The sequence below is a fragment of the Vigna umbellata genome, chromosome 5, assembly GCF_029865625.1.
Source record: "Vigna umbellata cultivar VRB3 chromosome 5, Vumbellata_1.0, whole genome shotgun sequence".
Classification (NCBI taxonomy): domain Eukaryota; kingdom Viridiplantae; phylum Streptophyta; class Magnoliopsida; order Fabales; family Fabaceae; genus Vigna; species Vigna umbellata.
In genome coordinates this window covers 34,910,881-34,930,373 of record NC_142169.1, presented here as the reverse complement: position 1 = coordinate 34,930,373, position 19,493 = coordinate 34,910,881, and the positions used below count along the sequence as shown (strand labels likewise).

General features: G+C 29.3%; 2 protein-coding genes across 3 annotated transcripts; both read left to right on the top strand.

The window, feature by feature from the left end:
* Nucleotides 1–2,768: 2,768 nt before the first annotated feature.
* Nucleotides 2,769–5,132, top strand: LOC124823324 (uncharacterized). 2 transcript variants are annotated; one of them, XM_047295515.2, is made up of 2 exons: nucleotides 2,769–3,007; nucleotides 3,362–5,132. In XM_047295515.2, the coding sequence occupies exon 2, from the start codon at nucleotides 3,377–3,379 to the stop codon at nucleotides 5,030–5,032; it is 1,656 nt and encodes a 551-aa protein (XP_047151471.1). In that variant the 5' UTR covers nucleotides 2,769–3,007; nucleotides 3,362–3,376; the 3' UTR covers nucleotides 5,033–5,132. The 2 variants fall into 2 exon arrangements, with proteins under 2 accessions (XP_047151471.1, XP_047151470.1); XM_047295514.2 differs by having other exon boundaries at nucleotides 2,770–3,007; nucleotides 3,351–5,132.
* Nucleotides 5,133–14,929: 9,797 nt separating this feature from the next.
* Nucleotides 14,930–15,854, top strand: SAG20 (senescence associated gene 20). Its single transcript, XM_047295566.2, has one exon. It carries the CDS (start codon nucleotides 15,172–15,174, stop codon nucleotides 15,490–15,492), a length of 321 nt encoding a protein of 106 aa, XP_047151522.2. The 5' UTR covers nucleotides 14,930–15,171; the 3' UTR covers nucleotides 15,493–15,854.
* Nucleotides 15,855–19,493: the final 3,639 nt, after the last annotated feature.

Genomic DNA, 19,493 nt, shown 5'->3' with positions numbered 1-19,493 from the left:
AAGGATAACATTCTTAGTCGTATTCACTTTTAACAACAAAGTAAATATATATACCTTAGAGTAAAAGTTTGCAAAATGGTTTTTATGTAAATTGGTATGTTAATAAAAATGTTCCTGAAAAGTAAAGTAAGTTAATAAATACTATTTACAAGCAATAATAAAAAAAATATTTATAAAGGTTACAAAATATATTTCTCAATACATTTTAATCACAAAATTACCACCATTTTTAACACCAAATATATTGTTAACAGACTACTGAATCTGATGAAAAGAACATGTTTGGAAATAGTTTTTTTAAGAAAAAAACAGTAGACAAACTACGACGAGGCCCATAGATGGAGCCCAAGAAGCTTTTTTGCACCCATTTTTTTTCTGCATTCCATTAATATTGAAATTCTCCTTTTATTCTTTCGTTTAAATTTTGTTTCACATTTTTCAATCTGATTTTTTTTAAATTGTACACTTTACAAATCAAAAAGTGTTAGATATTTTTTTTTTACACAAAAATGTTACAAATTATATAATTAAAAAGATCCTTTTAATTTTCATAATATACAATGTAAGTTATCTCTTGCATAACAAAATTTTGAAATTTTAAATTTACAAAATATTTTTTATTCTTAAGTTCTATCGTAAAAAATCATCTTTTATAAAAGAAAATTCTAAATTACATCATGAATAAACTTAGTTCAGAAATTGTGCCAGAGTGACAGAAAAGGTTGAGGAATAATAACATTATTAGTTGTCGTAGAGCGTTCAAATGACTTTGCATCGTATGCTTCAAAGTTCACGAGAATTACCTTAGTTGAAGAGAATTGGAATAACTTCCAAGTTATCCACTGATGATCTACAAAAGGGAATCTTTTTCAGTTTATACTTCTATTGAACTTTTATTAATTTTGTATACATTTATTAAAAGAAATCAGAATCACTAATGCCAAACTAATATTTAATTAAACTTAATCTAATTTTAACTTAAATTAAAAACATCAAAATAATTTAAAAAAATTAAGATCATTTTAAATCAGCAGTGAATCAAATATTGATTGTTTTAATGTAAATATTTTCGTGCGTCACATTTCTCTATCCAATGTAATTTGTTTATTAATTTTATGATATCTTTTGTTTAAATTTAATGTAAAGATAAAATAGCTTTTCTTAAAAACTTAAGTCAACAATAAAATTCGTTAAACAATTTAACGATATTTAATATAAAAAAAAACTTATTTAGTACTTTAATTTAAATAATTTATCTTTTAAAATATATTAACGAAATACACAAAGTTGATTTAATAGTGGTAAAGAATTTTCTTTTTAGAGTTTTTTTTAACTAATGCATTAAATTGCTATATAGTAGGTGCATGGATGGTTCATGAGACAGCCAATTATTCTTAAAAGGGCATTATCGATTATGCACCTTTTTACTATCAATTTAATGAATTTAATTGTGTAATGTAGTAATATTCATTTAAACTGTTTAAATTAGACTATGTTCCAATTGAAAATGAAATAATTCACTACACTAATTTAGATAATATAATTATAATAGTCAAATGTCCTACATTACTTTAAAAACTTAATTGAAAAATAGTCCTATATCAGTTTTTTTTTTCGTGATGCACAATAATTTTTTGTGAAATCAGTGGTATTTGCATTGACAGGTAAAATGGTATTTGGCCAGATTTCGGTGCTTTCAAAGTACTGACTTGCATTTTTATTCTTGTATAATTTTTTTTATTGAACATCTAAAATTAATAACATGATTATAGTAAATTCAATTTAAAAAATAATTGTCAAAATTTTCAGTTATTATAACTTAATTAATTTTTTGTTGGCTTCAATTGATTTTTTTCGTTCTTGTTGTGTAATTTTAGTTTCTTAATTAATTTGCGAAATCTTATCTATAAGTAAATTTAATTTGGGCACGATACTTGGGCACGATACTTGGGCACGATACTTGGGCACGGTAGGAGAAACAAAGCCCAAATCGATATCGATGGGCCATAGAAGAGAAAAGCCCACACTGACCCAAATTTGGGTACGACACATGACTGAACTGTCAATTTAACAGCAATTATATGGAAATAATTTCATTAGCTTACACCTGATTTAAAAATGATTACATATTTAAAAAATATTTACAATTTATTTATATGATTATATAGTTAACAAAAGAGAAGGCGCTTATGAGCAATCTGAGGAAGGTTCGTGATCGCAAATTATACCTTTCATCGGCGTGTCTCGCTTTATTTTTTTTCTTTTCTCCAAACTGTTCCATTCTACTTTACTTTCCGACTTACTCTTTTTGTAAAGGAAAGATTCGAAGGAAAAATGTCAAATACAACGTGGCTTTTTTTTCTGCCTTTTCGTTCGATTATCTAATCTTTCGGTTCCTTTTTTCATTTTTCAATCCAGTAAAACGGTCCAAACTTTTCTTTTTTCATCCATTAACCATCACCAATATCTTTTAATAACTGATCATTAATTCATCTATAATGTTTTTTTGTTGATTTCTTTTTTAACGAATGAATGTTCTCGTAAATCATAACTAATTACACGAAGAAGCGCTCGTGCATGGAATTAAAAGAGAGATGATGCATGTAAAATTGTTTTTACTTCTCTTCTTTCTTGGTTTGTTCTTTCAAAATATAAAATTTCTATATTTACAGTACTTCCTTCGCCTTTACTTTATCTGGCCGGTGGCAGCCGGTAGCCTGATGTCATGTTTACCATTTGGATGTCGCACAGACAATCTTAATCCATTCCCCCATTGTTTGATTGCGTTGTTATTGTTACCTGCTACGCCTTCGACTACGAGGGTCCATTATTTTTTTTTTTGGCTAACTTTATGCATGTCACTCCTTTATTGTTTTACCTTTTACTTTTGTATCAGTGCCTAAACTTTTTATTCCATACGATTCATTGTTTCTGGATTTTATCAAACACATAACTTTCTGAGGGAATAACGTGCATTCACACATCGGCGTGACGAATAAGCTAATTGGTATGCTTAATTTTCACCACCAGCTTATGCCTTAAAATCTTAATGCTATTATTATGGAATTTCTTTTTGTTGTTTGTACATTCTGATTTTCGATGCTGTCTTTCATGCATATGTCAACTGAAGTTTTTTTGTATTACTAGAATTAGATGAGATTTTGGTTTTTCGTTTCTGGTTTTACAGTTGTTTTTAAGCAATTAATTCTGTCTTTATTGCTTTTATACTTTCTTCAGTTCTTATACATAGGAATTTTTCTACAGATTTGCCATAGTTTCTTCTATTATATGTCTTCTCAGTATTTGTTCTTTACCTAATCCATTGATGATACGGTTCTGATTTGATCAAGAACTATCAAAGTTTTTTTTTATCAGAATGGTATCGGTTGATAACGGAATTTTGAATCCCAAAGATGAAATTGAGGAATGTAATGGCAGTAAAGTTAAGGAGTTTGTTTCTATAGATATTTCAACTACTCAAGAAACATTGCCGAGCAGTGAGGATTCCCAGAGAAAGCTTCAAGGCACTTTAAGTTCTTCTGTTTCTAATAGGATAAATTTTCTTAAATTTGGTTCGGCATCTGCCAAATTCAAGAGGCTTGCTATTGAGAGAGACAAGATTTCAATATCTGTGCCTTCTCCTCGTTCAAAGGGCCTAAGAGCACGTTTCAGAGGCATGCTTGCTCTGAAACTTGATGGGGGTTCGGTCAGGAAGATGTGCGTAGAGTGGATTAAAAGTCCAGTGAACATGGCCATTTTTGTGTGGATCACATGTGTTGCTATTTCCGGTGCAATTCTGTTCCTGGTCATGACAGGCATGTTGAATGGTGTGCTTCCGAGGAAGTCTCAGAGAAATGCATGGTTTGAAATAAATAACCAAATACTCAATGCATTGTTTACACTCATGTGCCTGTATCAACACCCTAAGAGATTCTACCACCTTGTTCTTCTGATCAGATGGAAACCAAATGACATCTCTAGACTTAGAAATTTGTACTCCAAGAATGGTACTTACAAGCCCCATGAGTGGACACATATGATGGTAGTGGTTATTCTCCTTCATGTTAACTGTTTCGCCCAATATGCACTTTGTGCTCTAAACTTGGGTTATAAAAGGTCTGAGAGACCCGCCATTGGAGTTGGAATATGTATATCTTTTGCAATTGCTGCTCCTGCGGTTGCTGGTTTGTACACCATTCTCAGTCCACTTGGGAAGGACTATGACTGTGACACGGATGAAGAACTACAGGTGCAAATTACTGGCTCTCAAAGGCAAGAGCAGCCGAGAGAGAAACCGTGCGAGAAGAAGTATTCATTTGCATCAAAAGATCAACAAAGATTTGTTGAAAATAGACCAAAGTGGAGTGGAGGAATACTTGACATTTGGAGCGATATTTCCTTAGCGTATCTCTCACTTTTCTGCACCTTTTGTGTCTTTGGGTGGAATATGGAGAGACATGGCTTTGGAAACATGTATGTCCATATTGCCACTTTTATGCTATTTTGTATGGCACCTTTCTGGATTTTCATTTTGGCTTCCGTTAACATAGATGATGACAATGTTAGGCAGGCTCTGGGAGCTGTTGGAATCGTTCTTTGTTTTCTTGGTTTACTGTATGGTGGATTCTGGAGGATCCAAATGAGAAAGAGGTTCAACTTACCTGCCTATGACTTCTGTTTTGGCAAACCTTCAGCTTCTGATTGCACACTTTGGCTATGTTGTTCTTGGTGCTCTCTTGCTCAAGAAGCAAGAACAGGAAATAACTACGATATTGTGATAGATAAGTTCTCCAGGAAACAAACTGATGATACTGACAACCAACCTTCAATCTCACCTTTGGCTAGGGAAGATGTAGTATCGACCAACTCTGGCACAAGTTCAGTGAGTGGCAACTCTTCACCTTTTATGATGAAAACCAATGTGTTAAAGGGAGATTATAGAGCAGATAGTATTGTAGAAAAAGAGAATTGTCAAAGAGGTGACGATGGAACAATGAATCCACCGGATCCTCTATTCATACAAAGAGAGTGATTGAAGAGTTTTACAATTTTTAAGTGTGTTCTAACTCGTAAACATATGTGCCTTTTCCTTCTTTTTCAATCAAAAGATACAATGCGTTCTATTGAGGGAATTTCGCTCTTGTTTTTAATCTGTTTTCTGATTTTCAGGGAAAAAAACATGTCTTTTTTTTTTCTTTCTGATTTCCCTTAACATCTTCATTTGAGGTTGTTTTCAACATTAAGGAAACATAACTTCTCCAAATTTGTAAGCTATATAGATTTTTGTTACATGAGAGTAAATATATATATATATATATATATATATATATATATATATATATATTTTAAGTGTGAAATAATTGTATGCAGAAGAAAAAGAAATTATATTATTGTATTCATTTAATAATGAAGATTGAGAGATTATAGTAAAATAGAAAAATAAATTATTGATGTGATAGAAAAGAGATCAAGAAAAAAAGTTGAAATTTTTTTGAAACTGTATTACAATAAGAAAAAAGAAGAGGAGAAAGAACGTGAAATACGAAATAAAATGTGTTGTGAAAAAAATAAAAAGAAAAAACTATTGATATGAACTTATCATAAAAAATATCATGTTAATAAAAAAATTAGTTTAATTGAGATTAATCAGCACCGAAAAACATAGATTTCAACTTTGTCTTATCATTATCATTATTATGCATTAACTAGAATGACAGTGATTGATTTATTAGAAATTGATACTCAACACTGAAAATGTATGAGTTGGACTGCAATTTTTATATATAAAAGCTTCTTGAGATATTAATTATTTTCATTTATCTGCCAAACTCACTTTATAATATCATCAAACAAATTAAAAAGTATATAACTGTCACATAATATAATTTATTTTAAGTTTTTTTCACATTCATTTCTGTAAAAAAAAAACAACGTTTAATTGTACTCTTTAAAAAATAGATACCAACAATGAAGCAATGATTTTAGATATAAATTCAAAGTTTTACCCAGTAAAATGAAAAAGTATGCAAAGTTATTATTAAGATTTTAAGTGGAAATTGCTTTGTTGGTGCTAAATATTCTGAATCGTTTACACGTATAGGGACATTAAGAAAGAAAAGACAGAAACATATGATCCATTGTTGGTAAAGATTAAAACCTTGTAGCCTTGATAAATGGTGTCCAACCCAGATAACAGTGTTGTGTTTGTAATAAAAATCTGAGTCAGCAAAACAATATAACCCACTGAGTCCTGCCACTTTAGGAGCACTTAAAAAGTCAAAGAAAATAGTATTTTTGTGGGGACTTTGAATGCAAGGAAATGGAGTTTTAGATCTTGTTTCCTTGGTTGAAGTGAAACATAAGATGAAGTAGACAGCGACAGTGTGACAGTGACAGAAAGATAGATAGGTAATAGGTTGTTGTTTGCATGGCACATAGGAGTGGTTGAAAGTTCCTTCTAGGGGAGTGCGTATGTGGGAATTGCCATCCACCACACCCAACATGGACACCATCCATGGCCCATCTTTATAGCCCTTTAGCTTTTAACAAAAAAAAATTAAAATAAGATCAATTTCTTTTTAGCACCAAATTAATTAGTAGTATTTTGTCAGTAAAGAGTTAAATTTTACCTTTTCTTTTATATTCACTAAATAAACTTTATAATTCCTGGATGAAATTAAATTTATTATTTCTTCTTTCGAACTTTATCATAAGTCACCTTATAACTTTTAATAATATTAAATTATAGTATATGAGTGGAAACAAATTTTTGTCTACTTCATTAATTTTGTAAGTTTGAATTATAATTAAATTTTTTGAGTTTAATAAATTATTTATTATCAAATATATTTAATTTCGAAATATAATAATCTTTTTATCTTGAAGAGATACGTTGGAGATTTTATCTCAAATAAATATAAGACAAATTTTTAGTATATAATTATTTTAAAATAAATTATTGTTTGATAAATAAATTTTATCTTCTAATAATTATATTTAAACATTTTCTAATTTATACATATTTAAATTTTTTTAGTTCCTATTAGTTTAAACCTTGTATAAAAATTAAAATAAATTGTTTTAAAATATATTTTTTTATAAAAATTATAAGAAATAAATTATTAATTTAATCGTAGATGTTTTTGTGTGACGTGTTTGGTGGAGATAAATAAAAACAATAAAAGAAGTGAAAAAAATGAAGGAAAAAATATTAAAAAGTAGACATTATTTTAGTTGTGAGAGTGGAGGAATAATCACTTTTTTTTCAATTGAAAATGGTAAAAAAAAATGAAAATAATAAAAGGTATAACATTCTTTTTGAATAAGTTTTTCATGAGTACTTATGTGAATAAAAAGGAAAAAGAAAAATTGACCGAGTTTTCTCTCAAATTAAGAATAATGCATACATAAGTTAATGTATATATACTTCGCTCATTAACTGCTGTATCTTTAATTCACACTTTTATTAATTCTTAGTATCGTTATTCTAATATTATATTCAATAATCTATTTTAAATAAATAGAAAATCATAACAAGAAAGAAATAAAAAATTATATTAACAATTAACTATTATTAGTTGATTCTTAATCAACATCCGTCCTTATACATGACTATACTTTTTTTCGAGATAAACTTTAGTTAATATTAATATTAAAACTCATCATTCTATTAATTTTGAATTTAAAAAGTGAAAACCCAATAAACATTATTGTTTGATTTACACCATGTGACGAATTATTAAAACAACTCACATAAATTTTTCTTTACTTTATTAAATGGACAAAGCTAAACTATTTACACAATTAAAAAGTGCATTTCTATTATATTATTTTTTATATTTCTTGGTTTTTTTTCTTTAGTCTTCTACTCCTTTTTCTTGAATTTATTTTTCCCTCAACTTCCTTGTATTTATATTTTTCCTCACTTATGTTTTTTCATTTCCTTTTCCTTCTTCTCCTTCTCTTTTGTTTCTTTGCATGTAATTTTTAACTTATTTTCCTTTTGTTTTTTCTTTTCAAAACTCTTCTTATATATTTATACATCTGCAGCTTTCTTCTTTTTCTTCATTCATTCTCTTCACATCAGTTTACTTTCTTTATATATTTTATCATAACGAATTACCGTGATAAAATTGGAATTTAGAACTTTGTAAAACTTTCACAAAGAAAAAAAAAATCATTTCTATTCAAATTCTTATATTTTTCTTACTGCATAGTAAGTATACAATTTTATGAACAAAATTTATATATTAATCTTGTAAGTTGCAATAATATCCACTAACAATGTTCTTTCTTGTGATAGTTCAATCCACTTGATTAAAAACACAAATTGAAAATTATAAAAAACTAAACTATATTAACTCTTTCTAAATTACATAAGAAAATTAAATAAATAAATTTCCTTGTAATATAAAATTAGGATATGCATAATTAAAAAAAAAGTCAGAAAAGTTCAATAAACTAGTTTTAACAATAAATTTATGCATAAATTAATTTAAAGTTATGATGAACAAATTAATTAATCAACTATGTTTTTTTTATTTATAAAAATATATTTCTATTTTATTTTTTACTTTTATTCTGTTTATCTCTAAACAAGTATATTTTTATTTTATTTTTTATCAATACGAATTTTCTCTATTGTCTTTGCTTTTGCCAAGCACGCAGTTCAGTATTGAAAATTGCCTTGACTCTTTGAAAACTTTAAGTTTCGTGATTCATCGCAAAGAAAATAGCTCTTGATCTTTGTCAAACAGATTGAAATTGCATTTGACTTTTTTTTTTTAAGTTATACATGCACATCATGGAAAACAATAAAAGAAAAATAATATTCTAATAATGTCGGTTGGGTTTTATTTTCTCTAAAAAAATATTTATTAAATTTTAAGCATTTTTATAATTTGCTTGAATATTTTCAATTATTATTTTTATTGAAAAATTTCGTTAGTTAATTTTTTTTAATTTTATTATTTGATTTTATTGTTATATAAAGATGCTGTAGTTATTATTTTTTTCTTTTTCTTTTTAACTTGTTGATCGATTTGTTTCCTTTCTTCTCAAAATAAAAAATTAACTAATTGATGAACTAAAAAAATCTGAAGAAAAAAAATTAAAACAAGTTTGAAATAAAAAATAAAAGTACAAGTAGCATTTCGTTCATAGTAAAATTAAACAACAAAAATCAAATAAATATTTTAAATGCTTAATATAATAATTTTCCTTCAGATAAATTATAAAAGATGATAATTAATTAAATCTTATTTCATCAATTTAAATTGAATAAAGAAAAAAGATAAAGTAATATTAAAAAACAATATGACATACTATATAAAAGTTTGGTATGTATTTTTTAAGAAATGAAGTTTTTATTTAGGATTAAATATATTTTTATTTCTGAATTTTGATATAAAATTAAATTTTTTTATTGTATGAAATTTTATGTATTTTGGTCTCTAAATATTAAAAATAAATGTATATAATATTTTTAATCTAATTAAGTGAATTTTTTTAATTTGTCAAACACTTTTTTTTGTTAATTGTTTAAGTAATTTGACATAAGTAAGTTAAGAAAGACATTTAATACAACAAATTTTTTTAATGTAATTGAATTAAAAGAACTATATTATTTTTTAGTTTGAATATTAAAATGTATTATTGAAGCCATTATTGTAAGAGCCTGAAAATGTAAGGCTATTGGGCCCTGCAGCCTGGCCCAAGAAGCTAAGGACACTAGGACCTTAGAAGAGGCCTCATTTTTCCAGCTCTGAGTTCATTTTCCAGTTCTCCTTTCTCTCTCTAAACTCATCTCCATTTTCTCCTTCTTGCTCTGCCTTCTCTCTACCCTTGCACTCATTTGAACCGTTGAAATTTCAAATAGGTGGTGTTCTTTCGCTCACGGAGTTGAGAGCTTCCCTTCTATCTGATTAGATTTCTATTTGGACGGGTAAGTCAGTTTCTCCACTTTTTCTTGAACTTAGGGCATGCAACTTTACTGGTTGCATGGTGCTTCTTTTGATTCTCTGTCTATTCTAGCTCTAAGAGCTGTTTCCATCACCATTTACGTATCATATATATATATATATATATATATATATATATATATATATATATATATATATATATATATATATATATATATATATATATTAGTTTAATGGTGCGTTGGTATTTCCAAACAATAACTCCAATATCTATTTTGCACTTTATGATTTACAGGGTGGGCAATTAGTTATGATTAATTTAGAATCCAGAGTAGCCTTGATTGCAGCAAAACAGGTGCCTGAAAAGAGAGTTTGATATGCTTCTAATATAATATAAATATGTATGTTTATAAGATAATGTACGTATCATATATATATATATATATATATATATATATATATATATATATATATATATATATATAATAAAGTAAGGATAGTTGTTTCTTATATTGAAACGTGAGTATTAATCAATAATTATATTACTTGTAGGTATGTATAAATTGATGCATTTTATGAGCTGTTATGGGTTAGTTGGAGTTGTTTGGTTCCTGATATTGATTAACTTATATTCAATTGTGGAGATGTTATTTTTATAATTTGTGAGTGGTGAGTAATGTATATTGTTGAGATTGTGTATATGTTGATTGTGGCAGAAAGTATATGATTACAAAGTGATGAAAGTATGATCCAAGTTGTAAATCAAGTTCCATCTGTGTAGGATCTCATGGTGAGATCCTTAGTGTAGAATGATTGCATGGTAGCTCGGACTTGGGGGTTTTCCTGACGCTCTAATGGTCTTTCATTCTCCAGTAGTGAGGATTGATCTATGTGGTGAGGAGTAGCAGGAGGTCCTAGTCTTGGAGGCTTCCAGTATGCTCCAGGGCGCGGAACGGATTAACCTCGTGAGTGTGGTAGGGTGGAACCCATTAACAACAGCTTTGCAAAGCAGTAGAGGCCACCACGAGTGCATAACCCGCCATAGCTCGGCAATCATTCTGGTCCGGGCGAGTTGGTCTATAAAACAATGAGTCTTGTGATATCAATGTATCATGTTTGAGTGGCTTTTACATGTCGTGTGTGATTGAATAACACGATTTTTATATCTAGCTCACCCTTGCTTGTTTGTATTGCTTGTGTATGTTTCTTCTTGCAATGATCATCCATTTGGATGGGAGCAGATGGCGAGGAGATTCCATTGGACACGGCTTTGGATGTTGAGGACAATGCTGCCGCCTAGTCTCCGGTGGTGTTATTAGTTATTTCTGAAATTTGGGATACCGTTTTTCCTTCCATCTTATATTTAGATCTCTTTAGAGTTTAAGTTTAAATTCTGAAACTATTTTGAGGATGACTGTAATCCTATTTACTCTTAACTGCTTTCCTATATTACGCATGATGACGTCCTTATTATATATGCTTTCTATATAATTGGGATGTCACAGTTATGGTATATAATGAAGTGGACAGGTAACAATGCGCCATAACACATTAAGAACAAAAACACATAAACAAGAGAGACAAAAACAAAAGAAATCATGTAAGAAAGCTTTTGCTTTTCACGTATGTATGTTTTGTGTCGTTAACAAATAATAGTTTAACATATTTATAAATTTCAAAAAAAGAAAATGGAAAAACACATAGAGATGAACTACAACTGGAATACTTGGGCCAACTCGACATCAAATTGAAATACAACTCAACTAGCTCGGACTAAAATGTAACTCGTTTAGCTTTAAAATTCTAAAACGATTTCAATATATATTAAAGTCTTAGACATAGATAAATTTAAATTTCGTGTCAGAATTTAAGATTAAAAATATATTTAATTTTTTTAAATTTCTAAATGTAATTTAAATTTTAAAAATAGTAATTAAGAAGGTAAAATTGAAAAAACAAAAAGATATATAATTATAGATATACACGTAGATAAAATAAAATTTAGTTATTAAAAAATTATTATGAGTAATATTGTCTAAATAATTTTGTTTATTATGAATAATTAATTAAATTTAAAAAAGTAGTTACTAAAATTATAAAAAATAAATAATTATGAGTAATTATTTGAATTAAGAAAATAGTTACTAATGATTTAAAAAAAATTATTATAAATAATTATTTTAATTTAAAATATAGCAATTAGAAAGATAAAATTGAAAAGAAAGAGACCAAATAATTGTATCCTTTATACATATGTGTGTATGTATGTATAAGTTTAAAATCTTAAAATTAAAATGTAAATAAAAATTATTAAAAAGTGTATTTCAAAAAAACTTTTATCAAAGAAAAATCATATAAAAGAAAATAAATATTCTGAATATCACTTAACCAAGTTGTCCTATTGAATGTAGGTCTGCGGAGTTGACAAATTAGGCAAAATGAACTAAAACTAGCTAACCACCTAAAAATTTTCATTTATTGTGGAATGCCTTCAGGACCTATCAACTTAACCAACTATTCATGTTACATTATAAAATTACATCTTAATTTTGTTTTTTTTCATTGTGTTATTATATTTCACAGTTCCCTTTACACGTATCAAATCTCACTTGGTGCTATCATTTAGGGACAACTCTTAACAAACACCTTTCAGAATAAATAAAACATACCACTCTCTTTTCTCTCTTTTTCTTTCTCACTTTTAACTCTAAATTATTACCATTTGAAGTTTTCTTTATTTAAAATTATTCATGTTTTACGACTATTATACATTACATTCACTTCTTAAAATAATAATAAAAAAACTTGTGGATAAAAAAAACTAGGTGGAAAGCGCTTTCCGACCAAAACGAACAAAAAAGTTGCTATTTTTTAGCCACTAGTTGGATTTTCTTTGTTTTTTTTTCAATGTTTTTCTCTTTCATTCATCTTAATAGTCTTTCCTACTTCTATTGCGATCATTTTCAATTTTTTTCCAATATTTTTTAATTATTTTAATTTAATTTCTTTAAATGAATCAATATATATATTTTTGTTACATTTATGACAATAATATTATTATAGTAATACATAATACTTATTGTCGGTCTTACATATTATTTATCAACAACTTAACTTAATTAATAAATCATCATTTATTATTTACATCTTATATCAGTATGATATTTATAATAACTTAACAGAAATAATTATATTGGTTATTTTTAATAATGACAAATTAAAAACATAATAAAATGAAAATAAACGAGTTGTAAATGGATTAATCTGTTAAAACTTAATTTTGTGTTGTTCTGGTTCCTACCGCAATGAATGAAATTGCGTACAAGATACCACCACCTTCCTAATTAATTAATCTTTAACAGATATTATTAGTCCTAATTTATCAACTGCGTCTTTACATTTTCTTAATCTATATTAATCTGTACAGTTGTCATAAAATCTGATAATGAATACTTTAAAATCTCAAAAGTAAATAAGATTCAAATTAAGTTAATAAACTAAATAAGACAGTGATAATTATAAAATAAGCTAAAAAATTAAGTTAATTAAACTGTAGGTATGTTTAATCAACCTTTCTGCTTCTACCAACCATAAGCATACCTTGTGGTTAAGGAACCCAACCAAATTAAGCTAAATCCGTTAACGTAAGAAAGTAACCCAAAAACTGAGACCCGCAATCGCATTATTATATACACGCTTTCACTTATCACTTTATTCTTCTTTTTAAAAGTCGACAAAACTAACAACATTTCTAAATCTATAAGGTTAACATTTTTATATTTGACACGTGTTATAAAAATAAAGAATTATAAGAAAATTGAATTTTTATATTTTAAAAAAGAAAATAAAAAAATTGTGTGTATTAATTTTTTTTTTCTGTTTGAACAGTTAAACCCATCAAAGTGGCTTCGATACTTTATTCTAAAATCACTGCCAGTTATCTTTAACTTTTTTGTAAGTAAAGAAAAAATAAAGACAAAGGCAACAACGCAAACAAATCTGTAGGGAAGCTTGAAAAGGCCATCGGCATCAGCCTCAACAACTCTCTTCTACTCACATCACATGACGCCCTAACGCAGTTAGATTTTTTCACCAAATTGATAACGTTACTTTTTTTTTTTCCTTTTAAAATAGCAAATTGAAAAGAGCTGAATTTTTTTAATTGTATTTTTATGTATAAAATGTACGTTTTCTTTTAAAAATTTATCCCTCTTTCTTAAAAATATTGAAAATCAATTCCTCGAAAATCGAATTTGCAGTGATTTTCTCGTAGTCTCCTTCAATTAATTGCAAGCAAAATTTAGAAAGGTGAGAGGTGAAAAATTCAGTGCATGTACCATACATAGTCAAAAGAAATAGATTGGTTAACTTTTGTATATAAATATCACACAAAAAATTCTTCTCTTCTTTTATTAGTTGCCTCTTTTGAAAAAATTGAAATAATAAATATCTATAAAAAATTTAGTTTATCTTTTTTATTTTCGTATAGAAGAAATAACTGTTTATACATTACAATATAAAAATTGATTTAATTTTTATCAATTGCTTAATGTATATATTTTTTTAAAAGATTGATGCTTCGCATGAATTTATAAAAAAAAATCAATTTTTTTAACGAATTGGAAATCCATATTCAAATGGAAATATTTAACATAATAGAGTGAAGTGTATAATTTAATTTGTTGCTGTGGGCAAAGATTTTTCTTCCTCTGGCAAGACTTGAGACACACAAACACATCACTAAAACCCAAGTCAAAAAAGTAGGCTTGACCGTCTCCCTTCCTTTTGTTACCATTCTCATACCTCGTGACGTTGCAACATTTATACCCATTAAAACCCTACGCTGTTCCCACTTCATCCACTATCGTTCCCGCCAACCAATTCAAACGTGACACGTACACCCACAAAACCGACTCCAAAAGACATTGGCCGCACCTGATCGCAAACATCGCGGCGCAGCCTTCCTATATAAACCCCTCCTCGGTCCCCTTGCAAGACTCAACACAACGAAACAAGACGTTGTTTGGCTGCTCCCGGTTCTCGAATCGTCTTCTTTCCCACCGAAACTCGAAACCTTTTTCTCGAACTGGCTAACTCTCAGGCAAGTCCTTCGGACGCTGATTCCAGCAACAAGCAGCTGGTGCTAGCACTGTATGACGCCCTAAGCTCCGGCGACTCCGCCGCCGTCGCCGAGATCCTCGCTGCCGACCTCGAGTGGTGGTTCCATGGTCCTCCGCCACACCAGTTTTTGATGCGCATGCTCACCGGCGATTCCACCGCCGAAACCTTCCGATTCGTTCCGCAATCCATCGCCGCCTTCGGCTCCACCGTCCTCGTCGAGGGCTGCGACACCACCCGCAACATTGCCTGGGTTCACGCCTGGACTGTCGCGGATGGGATAATTACTCAGGTGAGAGAGTACTTTAACACTGCCCTCACCGTCACCCGCTTCGAAGCTTCCGGCGAGATTGTTCCCGCAAGCTCCGGCACCGGCCGCTTTCCTTGCGTGTGGGAGAGCAGCGTATCGGGTCGGGTCGGGAAATCCGTGCCCGGTTTGGTTCTTGCAATATAAACAACAATAATAAAATATATAAATAACTAAAACGCGGTCACGTGTTGCCGTTAGTGGAATAATTAAATAAAGGGGTTGTGCACGTGGCGGTGACTGGGTCACTCGGTTTCAGGGAACACTGATAATTGCTATTGGAGTTTTTCGGAGATTCGGGAGATGTGAGACCCTTGCTCTTGTTGTTTGTGTGGTTCTTTCAGTTTCGTTCATTCTGTGTTTTGGGTACCAATATGGGTTTACCCAGCTGCCTGGATTTTCCTTCTTGTGCAATGTGGTGGTTTGATGATGATGCAATAAGAATTTCTGTGGTTTGTGATTTTAAGAATCGTGTTTTGGTGTTGCTAAATGCTATTATTATTATTCTATCTGGCATTTCTCTACTTGAGCTTCAAAACCCAATAGCTTTTATTACTAGTAATAATTTTATCTTAACTTATTGACACATTTGATTGCCAAATATATCTAATTTTTTAGACTATTTAATAAGTTTTTTTGGTTTTGCATTTTGATGTTCTCTATGAAATTTTCAGGGATATTCTCTCTCTTCATTTTTAGGAGACAAAATTAGAGTAAAGTCGTATTAAAAGTTGAGATTTTATTGAAGTGACAGGTTCACTTTACTAAAGTTAGGAAGTCAATAAATATCTATTCACTATTAAAAGAAATGTTATGATTTGTAAAACAAAATAATAAAATACTCGAAATTAATTTTTTACCGGGTTCATGATTTATTAATTTATTTTTAATTAAACTGCAACAAAATAAAAAATAAAAAATAAAAAATCAAACCCCCTCCTATTTAAGTACTTGTTTTTCTTAATAAGATTTAAACTTGACTACTAATTTTAAAGAAATGAAAAAATCATTTTTATTTCAAATAAGCCTTATTTGTATTTTATTCTTATTTTCTGACCCATCTTACAGGCAGGTGAAAACACGTTTTCCCCTGGGGCAGAGTGTCATTTATCACGTGTAAAAAAACTCATCAATAATTGCAGTCTTGAACAAACGATCGTCAATAATTATCCTACTACCAAATTCTCATAGAAAATTCTTAGATTAATGGGAAAATAATATATTCAAACAATACTTTTAATAATAAGAATTATAGTATTTTCGTAAATTGCAATAACTTAGAAAGTTATCAGGAACAGTGAAAGGTTTGAGTGGTGGCATAACTTTTCTGAGTGGTAGGGCTAAGATCCTTCGGGAAAATTCCAAAAGGGATGGAATCGAAAGAGAAATGAATGAAACGGGTATTGAGAAATTTAAGAAAGAAAAAAACTTGTTTCTACCTATTTTGATGTGATGTTGCACTTTACTTTTGCTCGTTGCTTACTTCATTGAAAAGACTCAGTTTTAGTGCATCCTCTATAAACAACAACACCCTTTTTCATCCAATCTGCTGATAAGTTGAGTTCTTTCGTGTATCTTTTGTCTACATATCAAATTTCCAATAATTATCATGAAGGATTTAATTACTCTAATCATTTAATTAACGATGTAATTGGAATCGAGTTGGAGATGCGTCTGGTATAATGTCTAACCAACTGAATCTCGCATCTTTAATCAATCAATATATTTTATGCAGCTTTAAAATAAAAATTATAAAAAGAACAAAAGATTTTATTATTTTATTTTCTTGTGGACCTATTTTTTATGTTTCTTTCTTTTTGTGAAACGCAAGGTTAATGTAAGAGAGGTCTTTCTGAAATATAATAAAAGAGTTTTGAAAAATGTGGAGGCACAGCTAATACGAAGCTGGAAGAAGGTCCAAAATTTCTGAGGCAAATACAAACAAAATCCTATTCACTTCTCTGGAATTAATTAAGGTTGCACACTGATCACTCACACAACATCGGGAACAATATCACGATTTTCAATATCTCGTCTGATTTTATAAAATTGAATTAAATTTAAAATTTATTTATGTTATGATATTAAAATTGACTTGAAAAACTGAAGTTTACGGCCATTTTATATCGCAAATTCGCATTATATTTTGTTGTTGTCGTGGGATGTTGAACAAATGAAATTATAAAAAATGAAAGTATTATTAAGAAAATAATGTTTAAGAAGATGTTGATGGGTAAGCATGTTGTGTAATGAAATACATTGCATTTGATACATAGCATGGTGGTGCATGATATGATGAGGTATTGATGGATGAATGGTCGCTTTCCCATGGTCTTGGCAGAATCAGGCAGCACCATATATTTTTTTGTTATAGGACCCATTTGTTAGATGAGTATTCCTGGTGTGAAGATATTCATGTACTGTGTCCATTCATTTTGTTACATATTTTACCAGCATCTTATGAACAAAACACAGATACATCTTTAGATCTTTTCTCTCATGCCTTCCATTTCACGTTTTATATAAATTTCTTACGAAGCAACTACAAATAAAAAACAGCCATGTGCATGTGCATAATCAATGATTTAGGTGGATGCATCATCTTCTAACTAAGAATGGCTTAATCTATAGTTTTCTTATGTGTGTGCGTGCTAAATAAAATAAACTACTTGCTCAGCTTTTTATTCCTCAATTCAGGATTATCGTGATGACTGTGCATGGCGAAAGCAGCCAAATTTTGTTTTATACTAGATTAAAAAAATGCAGATATGTTTATATATATATAAAAGCATTAGAATTTTTTAAAAAGGGAAAAAAAAGGTAAAATTTTCCTTTGAAACACAACAATTTACCATGTTCTATAATTCAGACACGAGTGCATGAATCCGGCACTGGTTTAGTGACTGATGAAACAAGAAGGCACAAACGTTTGACCGTGACTTTGGAAAATCCAAGACAAGACACAAACAGAGGTATCTGAAGGGTCGGTAGAAAATCATAGGTGTTTTTTTTGTTTTTCTTAATCTCTGTTCACGGTGCTTAACGGAGTTCACACAACACACTGACTAGGACAGAGATAACAAGATAAACAGTTGAACACCCATATTGTTCCTTTGAACAAATAATAGATCCAGATTCAACAACTAATAATGTTGAGTTGTTGAATCATTGTTATCGGTGTATCTGCAAAAGGGATCCATGACAATGAGACATATAACCTTTGGATGGAAAAAAAACATGTTAGCGTCTAATGATAGCTCAATTACAGTGTTCTTCATTCTGCCCTAACTAAGCAATTAATTGTTACCTAAACTAAATTTACATTAAACATCATTACATTCTGGTGGTTTAAATATATGTATTTTTTTTACTTGTTACGTTGTAGAATTGGTTTTTGTGTTGACGATTTGGTAGAGGGGGAGAGAGAAGTAACGACGTTGAGTGAGGATAATAAATTTAAAAGTGACAGAAATACGTCACCTTCGTTTTCAATATGTCATTCTGCTTTTCCCTTCATCCCATTTTTCCAGTAATTGTTTTCAACTACGGAACAGAATAAATCCAATTGTATAAACACGTTTTGAAATTCTCTGAATAGGTTCTACCGAAAAATAAAATTCTCCTTTTATAGAACTTTTGGGTTATTATTGGAAGTATTCACATCACAGCATCCAAGTTTCATTTTCTTTCAGTTACTTTCTCCGATTTTCTTAACTAAGCGGTGCAATTCTACACTCTATTGCTTCGTTTGGTATGGTATGGTACGTATGAAGGAATCTATTTAACGATACAAGACTTTGATTACATGATTTGAGCTGATTTAAAGAAAATTATGAATCATCCTTTCTTTCTTTGATGTTATAATGAGAAAGAAGAAAAAATCATAACCACAAGTGACTTATATTCTAGGTATACACATTAAGTTGTCTTATATCTGTCTATAACACATGATTGATTATACGAAGCTGTCTTATATGTTTATTTTAATTCATATGTAATCGTTTTCATTATTGGCAATAGATTAGGTGACTTGTATAATATACCATGAGTTTATTATTATATTATTATAAAATTATGTTTTTGTTTTCGGATATGAGATCGAGATTAACTGTTTATGGTATTTATAAAATTTTGAAAATTCGAATACT

Excerpts from the sequence above, each read along its gene's own strand:
- LOC124823324 (XM_047295515.2), top strand. The coding sequence starts at position 3,377 with ATGGTATCGGTTGATAACGGAATTTTGAATCCCAAAGATGAAATTGAG.
- SAG20 (XM_047295566.2), top strand. The coding sequence starts at position 15,172 with ATGCGCATGCTCACCGGCGATTCCACCGCCGAAACCTTCCGATTCGTT.